This window comes from Protopterus annectens, chromosome 10.part0, assembly GCF_019279795.1.
Source record: "Protopterus annectens isolate FY-2018-M chromosome 10.part0, PAN1.0, whole genome shotgun sequence".
NCBI classification, from domain to species: Eukaryota; Metazoa; Chordata; order Ceratodontiformes; family Protopteridae; genus Protopterus; species Protopterus annectens.
In genome coordinates, this window is record NC_056744.1 from 1,448,200,611 (window position 1) to 1,448,216,884 (window position 16,274).

Below are 16,274 nucleotides of genomic sequence, written 5' to 3' on the forward strand. Positions count from 1 at the left end.
TTTGCCTGGACTTCTGAGAAGTAGATGCCAAACAGTAGGGGTCCCAGGACAGATCCCTGGGGAACATCACTAGCGACGGGTCTGTTGTCAGAGGTGGAGCCAGCTATTTTGACCTTGTGGGTCCTGTCTGTGAGCCAATTGGCCACCCACCTGATGAGATAGGGATTTACACCAAGTTATGTTAGCTTTTTGATGATGCCTGAGTGGGGGATTGTGTCAAAAGCTTTTACCAAGTCGAGGTAAGCTGTATGTACTGACTTTCCCTCATCCAGTGCCTTGGTGACTGTCTCAGAAAAGTCAACCAGGTTCAACAGGCAAGATCTGCCCTTGACAAATCCAAACTGGGTGGGGTCAAGTGCTTGGAGATTGCCTATATCCTTGTTTATGAGGTCCATAATAATACACTCCATAGCCTTACAGATCAGACTTGTCAAGCTAATAGGGTGATAGGTTTCCAGGGTCAGTAGTGGCACCACCTTTGTGCAAAGGGATGACAATGGCAGTTCTCCACTCTAATGGAATAAAGCCTTAACTATGGTCGAATAGGGTGCTCAATGGCGAGGCTTGTACTTGTTGGAGATAATATATATAGCCTGGGATATTATCAGGTGCCATGGAAGCTGTGTTCTTTGACTTGGATAGGGCCTTTAACACTTGATCTACAGATATGTGATGTGTGGTACCAGTATCAGGGATGTTGAATGGGTCTTTGGGGAGGAGTAGTTTGTGTTGGGGAGGGTGGGGGGATGTAGTTTGTTCTGGGGGGGTGGGGGTGAAGTTTGCATTGAACCTATCTACTAGCAGGTTGGCTAAGTCAAACAGAATCAGTATAAGTGGTACCATTTAGCACTAATTTGGCACAAACCTGGGCTTTGCCATGGAGGTACCTGACATAACTGAAAGGCTTTGTGGCTAGCCTTTGTTTCAGAGGCTAGTTTCAATTCATAGTTGGCTTTGGGGGTTTTCACTAGTGGTCTAATTTGCTTAAGGGGTTTTACATTAATGATGAAAGAGATTTTGTTTGAGGTAGTCAGATTTATGATGTCCTAAAAAGGGATGTACCTTATTAACATTGACACCAGCTGCTGAAATTGTACCAGCTTGCTGCTGATCACCCCAGTCACGTGTACTTGTGATCAGCAGTCAGTTTAAAGTGTTATTTCGTTTTACAGTTAGAAGAAAGTGGGGGATCTGAACAGAGTAAGGACTAGCGATGTCAAAAAACAGAAGTGCACATGGGTAGAATTCATGTACTTTTCTAAAAAGAAAACTGGTGGAGTTCATGAGCAGTAAAATCAGCAGCTTCACATTGTATGAAACTGCTTTAAACTTTATGCCTGCATCCCGAAAAATGCAGCTAATAACTTCTGCTTTTTAGTATATCTTGAAGCAGTAAGTATGTTACAAAAGCTACTGGTTTGTAATCTAACACATCCTCTCCATGCCCTTCAAGAACACAGTTGGCTTCCTTGAGCTTATAACCCTCCCCTTAATGGAAAATATTTTATATTTTGCAACCTGAATTTTCCCATTGTTGACTGGAAAACTGTGCTTCAGCCATTCCCAGCTACAAATACTACTAGGTTTCATAAACAGTAAGTCTTGAACATCTTACTGAAGTGCAGGCAAAGAACATCCATGCCAGCTGGGCTAATCCAAACATGTTTTCTCATGCGTTTTTTGTCAGTGTTGTGTTTATCATATACACTGTTCCAAGCCCATTTACAACAAAATGGTGCCATCTTTAAGGATTTTTCAAATCTCTGTTATGGTGCCCTGAATGCCTTTTGTAATTGAGACTGTTTATAACTCTGCCTCACTGCAAACATTTGACGAATAGCTGTTTATACTCTAAGCAACTCCAGAGGCAAGCAACCCAATTGGCACACTCATCCCCATTAGCGATAAATATAAAGACAATTTGCATTAAATATGTATGGAGACATTGTAAAAATCAACTAATTATTAAACTGGAAGGAAAGTGCACAGTACACTGCAACAAGAGTAAGGTCACTTCCATTCAAAAACACTCAGTAGAATAATCACAGTGGTGGGGGTTAGTATAATGGTGTAAGATGTTTTACCTCAGACACAAGGTACAGGGTTTGATTCTCACTTTTGAAGGGAAATTGGCTAGGTTTGAAATGGCCTGCAAGGACAGCTAGCCTAGTACTTTTCTATGAATTTATGGAAAGGAGCAATGCTTCATTTTGGGGTAAAATTTGTCATCAGGATTGGTATCTATAAAAAGGCCTTCTACAACCACATGTGAAGAACGAGGGGGAAAGAACAAAAAAGGGAAAAGAACAAGAATGTTGTGTTCTAGAACAAAGTGGAATCTGCATAAATGCAGCAGATAAACACTGACATACTGGCAAATATCTAGAACAAATTTCAAGTCATAGACTCTATCCACATTCCCCCACTACAGCATGATTCTGCACAAAATTACAAAAAAGCATCATCTGTGTCCCCATTAAGGTAAGCATGAACATTTTATGGGGCTGTATGAGTTACCAGCTACCATGATTTGTGGAGTCAAGTGTAGCCTAGTATCTCATTATAGCATATAATAATAATGATAATAATGATAATTAATGATAATAATGATAATAATGATGATAATGATAATGATGATAATAATCTAGCTATGTCTTGATGTCTGGAAGCAGGCAGCTGTAGCCTGACTCAACAAAGTAAACCCAGGTCATGCCTTCCCTTATAGGTTCATAGTTGCTTACTAGGTTATTGATCTGTAAGGATCTTAAGAAGCCTAGCCTTGCATTCCCATATTAGTTTTTAGCCCTTATATTTTGCACACAAATTAACCAGAAGTGGGCTGAAAAGGGATGTGTTAAACCTTAAACCTCCCTTCCTCTTCCTGAACATTCAGTGGCAAATGCTGGAGATGTGATGGGAAAGAGAGAAGTAATTGGGATTTTTTTTTAGGGGGGGGTGCCTCCAGTTGACAAATTTTAAAAGATCCCTACAATGTACTTTATCAGAAATGTTGGGGGAGCAAATGGTTGTAATTTTAAAGAAATTATTTTTGAGCTGGGAACAATTTATCATGGAAGTGATCAAGGAGAACATTGACAACTTAACACTGAACACTAGATCCATCCCAGCTTGACTTTAAGGGAAGGTCTTTTCTTCCTAACATGTTAGACTTCTTTGAGATGGTCACCAAGGCTAGGATGGAGGGAGAATGGTACGCACATCTTACCCTGAACTGGCCAAGGCTTTCTATATTGTACCCTACACTGGTATTATTGACAACTCTCAGAACTAGGACTAAATCCCTACATAACTTGCTGGATTGCCACCTGGCTCACAGATAGGACCCAAGAAGTCTGGATTGGTGAGTCTACCTCCACCAAGTGCCGGGTTCCCAGTGGAGTACCCCAGGACTCTGTACTGGTCCTGCTCCTGTTTTGGCATCTGCTTTTCAGAAGTCAAGGATAATGTCAAAGGCCACCAGCTCTCCAGGTTTGCAGATGACTTTATATTGGGTACCATCATAGATTCTTCCTGCAACATCAGCATTCTACAAGAGTCTAATGCAAACAAATGAGTGGTGCCAAAGCCACGGATTAAAACTCAGTGTGAAGAAATGCATTATGGTGCCCTTTGAGAAATCCATCCACCTAAGCTAATTACTTTACTCTATCAATAAAACACCCTTAAGAGTTGACCCGGTAGTTGGGGATCTCAGGACATATGTAGACAGTAATTTAGCCTTTAGCAAACATATAGCCAAGGTAGTAAAAAAACCCATTGTCATACAACTTGTAAGCAAGGATATGGCATCCATGTCCAAGGAAGTTTTAGTACTACTGTTCTCAACGCTTAGCAGACCTGTCATTTGAGTGCAGTGTTCCAGGCATTGCAACAGTTGGAATGCCCTCAAAGGTTACTCACCATGAGAATCCCAGTGTATTAATATAGTTTTTTTTGCATGGATTGCCTTAAAGCCCCATCTGTGTACTCCCTGTCCTACAGGTTACTGAGAGGTGATCTATGCCTGGCATAAAAGGCATCCTCAGATCCAACTCTGATGGATCTCTTGCATAGTCACAGAACAAACAGCACCAGAAACACTAAATCCAAGGACTTGAACTTTGCCTGCGACATAAATAGAACATGCTGGGAAGACCAATATCTGCCTCATAGAATCCCCACACTATGGAATAAGTTGCCTGTTAACATGAACTAGAGTTTCTCTGACCCTATTCAAATGAAACCTTGATCATTGAGTGGGAATGTCTCATATTTATCCCTGGTCTGGCCCTCTTATCTGTGGACAGATATTGACTGACAGTAAGTTATTCCCTAACTAATAATACCTCCACGGAAACCCTTAGCTACCTTCTTATTAAAATACCCCCATTATATAGGTGTCCAAGGTACTCTGGGACAAAACTGGGTTAGGTTGCATAGCTAGGATTATAAAGACCTTTTGTCATTAGCCTAGTGTAAACCCTTGAACCTATATCACTTTTTTTATATCATGTTTAATAAAGATGTTTAAAAAAATCACTTTACACTCCACACCAGCAACCTAAAAATCGCAACTTTTTGTTAGCTTTTAACATGTTTTTGTCCAGCCTTTCTTAACCTTGTTAGTGTAAGGACAGTCTGCCTTACAGCTAAGAAAAAATGCTTTCTTGCTTTATCTTGCACATTAGTCCCCCGCCTTGCATTCAAATATCTGTGACTGCACACTGTACAAAACTGCTTTACAATATACCATGCAATTTAGATCATGAAATGTTATTGCATATATTAATAAGTACAAAAACTGTTTACTGGCAGATACTTCTTCACTCCCTTCAGTGATCTTTTAAACATTAATGACACAGTGAGGTATATGCTTTACAGTTCACCAACCAGTTTAACACAATTCTGGTCTTTTATCAGATACTTCTTACAAAACCATGTTTTACAAATTTGTTCCTATGTTCATTAATTTCACAATATTGCTGTTCTTCTTGGTAATCTCCATTTACTAGCACCTCTGTGTTCAAATCCAAGGTACTCCTGCTTCTTCTAGTGAGCTCCTGGGCTTTTTTTATTTTAGAAAATGTTTTCTTTAGTTTCTTTAGTTTCTTTAGTTTCTTGTCCCTTTTTTTATTTTAATTTATTTTTTATTTTGTTTAATTTTAATTCTATTTTATTTTTTGTCTGCTGTCTTAGTCATTTTACTTTACAACAAGGGAAAATGTTAGCCTCTGTGTAGGCTCTGTTATTGTCAGAAAAATAAGAATCTGGGTCCCCTTCCACTTGCGGTTTTTAGCCAAGCCCCCCCCACCACCTTAACCTGTTCTGCATCCAACTATTTGATCCTTCAGCTGGATACAGCAGCTTGAATCTTCTTCCTGCCTGTCAACATTCCTCAAATGGTGTGATTGATTTGTTTCTCTTCTCTCTGGTGTACAGTGAGTAATCCTTTTCAGCAAACATTCTGCTCTTCATAGGTGAGTACTAGGCTAATGGCCCTGGGGCCTTTACAAGCCCACCACATAGACGTGCCCTGGCATTGTGCCGCCCGTCATTAGTTCCCAGTACCTATATCAAGTAGAGCCGCTGGAGTGATCCCTGGGGTGAACTTTCTATTTCCCATTCACTCATCAAGATTTTTCTTGAAGGCTAGTGAGGTGCTCTGCTTCTCATGTATGGGAAAGTCTATTCCAGAGCATGGGCAGTCTCTGGGTTATGAACCTGTCCCTCCAGCATGTTCTGTTGATTGTGGTAATGAGGTTGAGGTCTGTGGAGCGTGTAGTGTGGAAGGATTGGGATATTTTTAGATGTAGCATTTCTAACAGGGCTGGGTCAAACATGGCTTTGTATTTCAAGCAGAGATCGCCTCTTGGTAGATGATATGAGACAGAAAATAGCTGGTGTTTTTTGAGTCTGTCCATGTAGAACATGTGTTTAAGGCCTAGGATCATCTTCAAGAGATCAGCAAGCTTCAAAACGAGACCAGACCAACGTAATCCAAAAACTGGAGAATGCCAGTAAGTTGTTACAAAAGGACTTTAATGAAAAGAAGTGTTGTAATATGATTTTTTAACAGTAACAATATTTATGTTAGTAAAGTTTTTTAAAATTCTCACCATGTTTCTACTTTTAAAATAAATCTATTGTAATATGATTTTTTAACAGTAACAATATTTATGTTAGTAAAGTTTTTTAAAATCCTCACCATGTTTCTACGTTTAAAATAAATGTATTTTAACAGACACATTAAATATATCAAATATACTATAAATAAAATATTTTTAACATATTAAATAATGTAGTTTTATATAATAGGCTTTTTATATATACATATACTTTTTTAGATTTAACATATATACACTGTTATGCACAGTTCTAGATGATTTAATTTTTGTCTCTAGTTGAGCAATGTTTTTAAATATGAGTACTCCTTTAATATTTTTCACTTACAGTTAATTGACTTGAAATTAGTAGTTAATTAACTAATCATGTGATAGGGAAAGACTTATATAATGTCACTTTTTGTAACTGTTAAATTTATTTTCAACTTGAGAAAGCTCGGTACTTAGCCGAGCAAAAGCGCTTGTTCTTTTCATTAAAGTTCTTTTGTAACAACTTACTGGCATTCTCCAGTTTTTGGATTACGTTGGTCTGGTCTCGTTTTGAAGCTTGCTGTTCCTTGGTTTGGTTTCCTGTTACCCTTTCATCTTCAAGAGATACTTTTGTGGCCTCTCCAGCTGTTGCAGGTGTCTAGTGAAGTACATGCCAAATGGGGCATTATACTCTGGTCTACTGAGGGAAGAGTAGAGAGAAATGATGACCTCTTTCTTCCTGGATGCAAAACCCTTGGTAATGAGATGTGCCACATAGAAGTACTTTCTGACCACAGTGGCAATGTGGTGGTGGAAAGAGAGGTTGTTTTCAGCCTGTGTCCCCAGATCTCTTATAATGCTTTCAGTGTTCAGTGGCTCCCATCAATGTGGTAATTAGTGGGAACTGAGTTTTTCCCAAAGGGGATGACTGTTCTCACTTTAATACCTTTTCATTCTGTTGTAATTTTGCAAGCAGTGATTGTTATCTTTACTAAAGAAGGTCTTGGCTGCTTTCTTTGACTCTATTTGGAGTGTACACAGTGTGCCCTGTTTAACAAATATTGTTGTGGAACTCTGTTTGTACTTTCATAAAAACTAATGTAGTCAATTCCTTTTTTTTGTGGTACCTTGTTTCTGTGGTACAGCAGAAAATCTCAGGTGTTCTTTGTGTGCCATATTTCAACTCTACCATTTTTGGAAACCGTAATTCTAGAGAACTATCGCTCATCCAGTCATTTTATGTTTATTTTAAATTCTGATTTTTTTGCAGTTTTAACAGTTTATCTGAATAACTAGTTAAATTTTGTATTTTTCTTGACTTTTTGCTTCTCTTACTCACACACACACACACACACACACACACACACACACACACACACACACACACACACACACACACTCCTTGAATGTTTTGCTTATTTTAAACACCTTTTATTGCATTAATTTTTTTCTCCAAATACTTGAAACCATTTCCCTGTTCCAAATCTGAAAAAATGTTTAGCTGTTTTTTTTTTTTTTTGAATAACTGCAAAATTCTTCCCAGACAGTTTCTTCTCTTTTTCTAGTTAATTTTCTTGTACTTTCTTCAAATGTCATATCTGCTGGCATTGCAGACAAGTGTAATTGCTAGGGAGTTACTGACTTTTACCCAGATTAATAGCTTATACTTTGTTTGCATTTGGGTAGCGTTGTTGCCTCACAGTAAAACGTCCCATTCAATTCTCAGCTAGAGCGTCTTGTGTGTGGAGACATGCGTGAATTGGCATACCTTCGTTGAAGGTTGTGCGTCAGGGCTGGCAACTCGGCATGTAAAAAATCTACTGCCAATCATTAGTGGAACGGAGTTCCGCTGTGGCGACCCCTAACCGGGAAAAGCCGAAAGACACAACAACTTTGTGTCCATTTCTCTTCACACTGAGAAATTTATAATAACTGCAGTTATTTTCGGAAGTCCTGTATATGTTTGTGGTTTTTGTTGTCTATTTACTATGTTAAATCCGACTGCCGTGTAAGTTGGTCCTAGTTAAATCATATTTTTGTATCAGTATACCTACTCTGTTTATAAACCATGAGGAAGTTAATAAAAACATATGAAAATAAAATGGAGACGTGGTTCCCAATTTGCTAGTTCAGTGGCACTATTCCTGGCCTTCCAAGCAACACTGACAAGAGCTCACAGTAGAAAATACTGTCATTGGAGAACTCTGAGTGATCAGTACTGTAAATAGTGCAACTAGAGATTAGTTTGGGATGAAGGGTAAGCACAAAATCCATAAATGATTGACCAACTTGTAGGTAGTTTCTAAAAATACTGTGCTTAAAAGCTGTCAAGGTAATGTGGAAGCAGTGTACTTTTATCAGCAATTGCAGCATAATGAATTTTGAGCAGCATATTTGGAGAGAAGTGATAAGAATGCGATACATGCACTTGAGGAGAAAATTCTCTTGCGCATCTCCTCACTTTTCACTTATGTTAATGCCAAGCGATTGTTCTGCTCAGAGCTTCACGCTTGCATTGTGAAATGTTGCCCATTGTGGAAGTAAGGGTATCCCAGCACTCCAACTGGAATGCCAGTCCCATCTCTTCACTGAAGGGTGGAAGCTGGCTTTTGGATTGTAGGAGTGACTGTGCTTCTCTTATAACCACTGTGTATCGTGCCTTTCCTCTCAATATAGACTCTGCTTATGGTCACTCAGCATTTTGCAGTTATGGTTGCCTACATTGGAGCCTTTTGCCTCTTTCACTATTACTGAACAGGCACGTACCTTAGCCGTCCCATAGGAGAAATGTGCATACTTTGGGTAGCTCACTTATCTCAAGTTAAATATTTGGCTTTTGGGCTGCTACTCAAACCTGAGTCACCCTGCCCACTGACTGTAGCCCTCTCACTGCACCATTGGAAAAATGTTTGACATGTATGTGTTTGCCTGTTCTTTATACAACCACTTTTTTTTTTTTTCATTTTCCGGTCACATATCCTGACATGAACTAGATCTTTAAGTAGATGGCTTATTGATTTAGCCTGTTAAACCCTCCGCCTGCAATCATGCACACATCATTGTGAGATTGTTGTGACAAATGTGATGTTTAGATAGGGAATACAATTTTTTTATAAATTTAAACAAGGGGAGTGTTTAAAACTGGTCTTAAATGATATGCAAAACTGTGTTCTATCTGTAGAGTCCCTTTGTTGCTAAATGGCTCATTTGAGTCTGTTTTTGCATTTTATAGTTGTACACCACCCACAGCTGTGCTAATTTCTTTTGCCCAGGCACTTGAAGTTGAATTATTGTGCAGCTCCTAACATTGTTTATAATGGACATATTTAAACTTGCAGTTCAGATGCATTCTTTCTCTTTAAGCTCTGCTTATGGTTCATAGGTGTATACCAGTCAGTCAGTCCTTAAGACTATTAGGAGCCTAACCACTACAGCTTACTTCCCCTCTCAAAAAAGGGACTGAGGAGCCTAACATGAGTGCATTTATGGCTCCCATTTCTTTTGTCCAAGTTAAATTTAAGTTGAGTGAGGAACCTGATTTTATGATATGGACTTGGAGGTTATTCCAGAGGTAGAGTATCCTTTGGGGAGAGGTCTCTGTCACGGTAACAGATCCTGTGTACATTACAATGTAGGTTTAGGTCCCTAGAACAGCAGTTTGTGATTCATTAGAATTTTTGCCTTAATTCTTGATTATGTTTTGACATGTTTTGACTTTTATTTTGAATTTGTTTTAGGCCAGGAAATAAAGTTTGCTCCTCTTTATGTCTTGAATTTGGGTGCTGTAATTGAGCTGATTGAACCTAGTGTTGAATGCAGAAACAGAATGAAAGATGAATGTAGGGTAGCAGGCAGTACTTTTTTTCTCAAGTATCATCTCTCATTTTCAGTCTGCAGCTGCCCTTTGTATTGGTGTCGGAAGTTTCAGTGATCCTGATGACCTGCCTGGCCTGGCCCACTTCCTTGAGCATAGTAAGTGATAGTATACATTTCATACACCGGTGTTACTTTCACTTTTTTAGGTTGCTTAGGGAATGTAAATGAGCTTGTAAATGTGTACATTTTCCCGTCTGTATTTATATAAATGTCTGTGTGTATATGTATACATGTGCATATATATTTAGTGTGTGTGTGTGTGTGTGTGTGTGTGTGTGTGTGTGTGTGTGTGTATGTTGTATAGCAAATGGTTTTATTTGTAAGAAATAAATTGGTCACTGAAGTCTGCTTTCCAGTCCTAAGTTCATACTTTGTTTTTAACAGAAAGGAAAAATGCAGATTACAACGAACATCATCTGCAGTATCAGTCAGCTGTATTTTCAAGTCTCTGGCAAACTGTGTCCCTTGTAAATATTCACAATCTATAGGCTTTTAAACAGTTCAAGATGTGGACTGTTTCTTTAGTCAGATGCAGTATCCCTTTTACTTCAGGTTTCTGGCAAAAAGCTAGCTAGAACTAATGAACAGTACTTTCAAAGACTTCACAATAGTGAACTTAGCTCAAGTGGACTTTTGTTTATACTTCCTTACAGGCTAGCGGTAACCTAAAGTACTTTCTCTTTACAATTCCTCACATACAGGGATAAAGCCAAATAGCTTGTGTAAAGAGTATCCTCTCCTTTTCCTCACCACAGTGCACTTGGATTGCCTTCATTCTAGTAAGCATAATCCTTCCAGAGTTCTCCCAGGGCACGCTTCAGTCCTAAGTCATGAATCTGCTCACTAGCCAGGCACTGGGCCATGTATGAGCCTGTTTGCAGCTGTCCCTCAAACTTATCAGTCTTCCTGAGGAAATTACTAGGCTAATGGCTTAAGGGCCCTTACAAGCCTAGCTAATATAACCTGATTTTACCCAATATATGGTGCCTAAGGGCAGGCATGGATTTGTGGCTGTGCATTGAGTATCTTACAGATTGCCCCTGTCCATAAGGGGCACAAGCATTGCCCCAGGTGTGAATTTGCAGTTCCCCATTCATTGATCCAAACTGCATTTGAAAAGTGCCAGGGAAGGGCTCTGGTTAACATGAATAGGAAGCCTGTTCAAAACAAGGGCCAATCTCTGAGACGCATACCAGTCTCTCCAGCATGTTCTGTTTGCATAGCTAACTAAGTCTAGATCCCTAGATCGGGTGACCTTCATGCTGTTGGAGCTGCTACACATCAGCAAGTCTAACAGAGCTGGATCCGTGAGCGCCCTGTAGGTCAGGCACAGGTCTTCCCCCAACAGTTGACAGGGCACAGGGTAGAGGGCTAGGGCTTTTAATCTCTGCACATAGTTCGTTTACACCCAGTATTTTTTATGTCAGTGTTGACCTTGTCTGTACATATTCTTTGGACCACTCTTCATTCATAATGCCTTCTACCCATTGATGGATGCACCCTTGGTTACTGTCGTTACTGCGCTAGACAGAAAAAAGGATTTTCTGGAATGTACCATTGGAGATTATAACCAAATCTCCCCTTCTCCTTTGCTGTTACAAAGCAGTCGGCCATCGTTGACTTCTTTAAGGAATTTCCCTAGGGATAAAAGTGCAAGGTTTGTAGGACACAAGGAAATATAAGCGATACCTGCCCTAATCAAGACACTCAACTCCAAGTCATCTTTGGTCCCCAGGACCTTAAGTTGTTGCAGACAATACCACAGTTATGTGGTACATTAACGAGCAAAGTGGAACCAGGTCATAATCCCTTTGTGGGGTAGCCATGTTACCTTGGGATATAGCTTCACAGCACAGTCTCACTCTACTGACACACTACATTCCATCAGAGCAAAACTGTGTGGCAGTCAAGCTGAGCAGAACAAGGCAGACCTTCACACGAATGGATACTAGATCTGAGGTCTTCCAAAATTTGATCTGTGGGGCATTCCTCAAGTAGACCTAGTCTCCTCTGCATGATCAGCTGGCAAGGTTTTTGTGCCAAGATGCCATGCAAGAAGGCCTGGAAGATGGGTGCCTTTCTTTTCCTTGGGCAGGAATGTTCCTGCATGCTTTTGCACCCTTTCTATTGATATTCAGGGTACTAAAGATTCAAAAGGAATCTACCAAGATCACTGCAGTGACTCCTTTCTTGCTTGGGCAACAGTGGTGTTCATATCAGGAAATAGCAGGGCAGTTACCTCAAGCATCCTCAGACTGGATCTACTCACACAAAATATTGGTATTTGATGCATTCTGATCAACAGTCAACTTCAACTGACTGCCTGGATGAAAGTGTCTTAATTCCCTTTAGGCAATTGTTTGTGGACGTGCAGCAGAAACTAATGGAGACCAGAAAGCCTACTATTGGAAAATCATACATTAGCAAATGGAAACATTTTTCTAGTTGGTGCCAACATAACCAGCACCTATTCAGGGGTGATAGTTCTCTGATTTTTACAATATATGTGTGAGTTACTATCCTATGGCCTTTCTTATTCCTCCATTAGGGTTACTTTAAGCTTGTCTGCCCATGGTCAGTCTTTCAATGCATTCTCCTGTCAAAATGTTTTTGAAAGAATTTTTCATAAGAGGTCTCCTAGGAAATGACCTCCTGACAGACCCAAAGGCCGCAGCTCTATAAGAGGTCGCAGCAGCATCATAGCTGCACATGATAGAGTGGCGAGCCACTTGAGAGGTATAACCCAAAACAGAAAAAGCAGACAACTTACCTTCAGAATCAAGGAGGTCCGAAATAATCTGACAAGCCTTTGCAATCAAGGCCAGAGCATATCTGGTCATGTGGGTCTGGTAACTGATGGCTCTAAATGCCAAAGTAGAAGCAGTATAAACTTTTTTATGAATTCTTTTCATTGCCCTACTGTCCTTATCGGAATGTAGAAGCTTGGAAGACAGCAAAAGCTTAGAAGGCTTGTCAGAGGAAAATTACACCACAGCAGGATCAGCAGAAAGACCAAAAGGAATTGACAATCCTCAGGAACCTTATAGAACCTGTCGGGTTTCTTTGGACCAGAAGGTTGAGAATCCGATGCCTTCATAGCTGCCTACAAGTATCCTAACAAGGCAGCAAACACAGGAGGTACTGCAGAAGGTTTACGAGGGTCCACCTGAAGCAACTTTTGATACTTTTTCTGAATATCAGACACCTGAGAAGAATCCCACTTAACGTATTCCATCATTCTCGTTCTTGTGGTGAGTAAACCCTGTTTCCTCTTCTGTCTTGAGTGGTATTCAAGTTTACTTTATAAACTACCCATCCCCCTCTTTTCTTTCCTAAACCTAACTCTCTGACAAGGATGAGAAAATTTGATAGGTATGCAAACAAATGTATACTTCTGCAACTTTGATTATTCAGAATTTTGATTTGTCAGGCTTGCATGTTATATAGGACTAATTGTGAAAAATGAAATAACTGCACTTTCTTCTTGTGATGAAAAAATAAGTTCTGTACTTGTGTTCCATCTGAGTTGTTGCTTTTCATCCCTCTTCAACCAGAGGGACTCTGACCCGGCACGGGTCCGACCCGACCGCACACTCCAGCATCATAAAAGACCAACAGGTCTATAAAACCTGGTATAACAGTATGAAGGCCCACGTACTGACAAATGGCTAGGACAAGAGGGGTGCATGTTTCTTTAGTCCAGTCTGCTACACAGCCAAAAAATTCAGAGGGGTGGAGGAAGGGACTGTTGAAGACAAATGAAAAGCAACAATTCAGGTGGAAGGTTATGGTAAGTACATATCTTGAGAAATGAAAGTATGAGACGAGGCTCGGGTCGCAGCAGAACAGATATCAATAGAAACTCTCTAGACTAAAAGGCTACAGAAGTGGAAACTGATCTGGAAGAAATGGAGCAGCCACCACTATACCTCAGTAAACTTAAGTTGTTTTTTTTTTTTTTATTTTGTATTGCAATTTCCGTAAAAATCACCTAATGCATTCAAGCACACCATTCAAATCTACATTGAAATCAGTTTATTTCACAAGTGAAGCAAAACTTTAATTTGTTCAGGATGGCAGTTAATGTAGTCCTTTTAACGAGCTACTACCCGTTTCCCAGAGTTTGATTCCCTCAGCCTCTGTTTGCCTGTCACGTGACTCTGAGCAAGTCAGTGAACCAGATAGTGCTCTGTGGCAACTGGGGAAGTATGTTTCTACTCCCCCTGGTCTTCTGGATTGCATGCCTAGTAATTACTTGTGAACTGAGAATCTATGGTAATGTCTGCGACCAATCCAGTGCAGTAAAATCATTTGCAGGTAGGGCTAGGTTAACTGCTATTGAGGCAGTTTTAAGCATAGCCAGTTACCCATGGAGAGTCAAACTTTGCACCTTGTGTATGTAAGATAAACACCTTTAATCATTAGGTCAACCTCCCACCCAATGCAGACATAAAATGGCTCAGGCCTCCATATGCACTATCTATAAGTTCATAGGTAAGTACTAAGCATGCAGTCCAGGTCACCTTTGCGTTCATGGCAAAGTCCTACCTATGCCACAGACTGAAGCAGAACCACTAACCAGCACCTCTGGCGAGTTTTACACTTTGGTGGGGTGTGCCATACCCAAATACTCTTACTTTTACTTCCGTCAGATGCAATTTGCTCCTGGATTAGTAGTTTTCCATGCTTTTTTCATTTCCTTGCAGTACAGAGAGAGACGGCTGATCTTTAAAAGCCTGGCTCACAGAAGTCCTCTCTTTCCCTCTCAGGTCACCTGTGGGAGGGTTGGGTGATGAAGAGGGTACAAATTTTCCAGCTCCCTCACCTGCAACTTCATATTTAGTTAGTTTCTTGCTGTTGTATGCCATTGGGTGGGGGGTGGGGGCACTGACCCTATAAGAGGTCCCAGAAGACCTGTACATCTTCCCAGCAGTCCTCCTGGGTGCTTACCCCTGTGGTGGATACCTTTAAAAGGCATTTGCCTGAGTAGCCTGGGAAGACTATGGTACGGTGGCATCAGTGTGTGGAAAGGCTGAACAGTGCTCCCCCAGAATGGGCCTCATCAGGTGCTTTCATCTCATAAGTGGATCTGTAAAAGGGCATCTTCTTCCTAAAGCCCAACATGCCAACCAGAAACAAGGATTTTGGGTGAATACATTACCACAGTAGCATCAGTGTGTGAAAAGGCTGAGCAACCCCCCCCCCCAAGAATAAAAAAATGCAAAACACGAGGAACAATAGGCAAGGCATACCACCCCTTTAGAATGACAAAATACCCCTTGGCCTTTAACAGCCCACCAAATACAGTTGATCCACATTGGCTACATAGGGGCATTGGGGGCACCTTCTGCATTTGTGTGTGCCTATCTTTACTCTGAAAGTTGAATCAGCGTTACGACTTTCAAAAATATTCTTAAAATTCTGTCCTCTTCTCAAACTAAACCTCAGTTTCCCAAGACTATTGGGCATACTAGCAAAAATGGCCCAATAATTCTGTATTATATTTTTCATGGTGGGTATCTCTGTGAAAATCAATCGCAAAATAGGTGTCATTACAGGGGGGTGCATTAGTGTCCCTCCCATCCATCTGTATAGTCATTGGCCCAATAGATCCAGACCCCCCCCCCCATTCTCAAGGGACAGAATGGGCATATATCTCATTCCGCACTCTTGTAAAATCTGATCTGATCAGTCAGGGAGATGACCAGAGCTTCAGGATAACCATGTCTAACAAAAAGTTCACCCACATACTCTAGTTCAGATATCAATTTTTCCCTCAGTGTGGTCATGTGAGCCACTCTGACCATCTGACCCTTGGCTATGTTCCTTTTCTGGAAATAAGGATGTTCACTCTTAAAGTGAAGATAAGAATTAGAAAAATATTTTTTATGATACAAAGAGGAAACAAATTTATTGTACTTTAAAGCTTTCCTAATTTGCACATCCAAAAAGTAAACCACTTCTTCCGTCACGCTGGATGTAAATTCTAAAAAATTAGTGGTGTGGTTAATAAAATCCTAAAAAGGGTTCAATAATCTCCATGGGTCCCCTCCACACAAATTATAATCCAGGTAATGGAAATAACATCCAATATGCTTGGTACTTTTGCTTGGTCTCCTGTCACATCCACATGGTGTACACTGAACTCAGCAGAGATGGCAGGAAATGAAGATCTTGCCTTAACTTGATGACTGCCTTCTTGCTGCTCTTTTGGTTTATGCTGTAACATTCTTTGTGGGAATCTCTGTTCCAGTTGCTCCTTTCCCCAAAAGTAACGAATCTTCTGAAGATTCAGCTGCTACCATC

The 16,274-nt window shown here is 40.3% G+C and overlaps 1 protein-coding gene across 1 annotated transcript in view; it reads left to right on the forward strand.

Annotated features, from left to right (window-relative positions):
- NRDC (nardilysin convertase) overlaps positions 1-16,274 on the forward strand; it is an 853,803-nt gene that overhangs the window by 61,299 nt on the left and 776,230 nt on the right. The window contains exon 3 of the mRNA XM_044086887.1: positions 9,983-10,064. Within this exon, the coding sequence (XP_043942822.1) occupies positions 9,983-10,064 (82 nt within the window). The remainder of the gene's footprint in view (positions 1-9,982; positions 10,065-16,274) is intronic.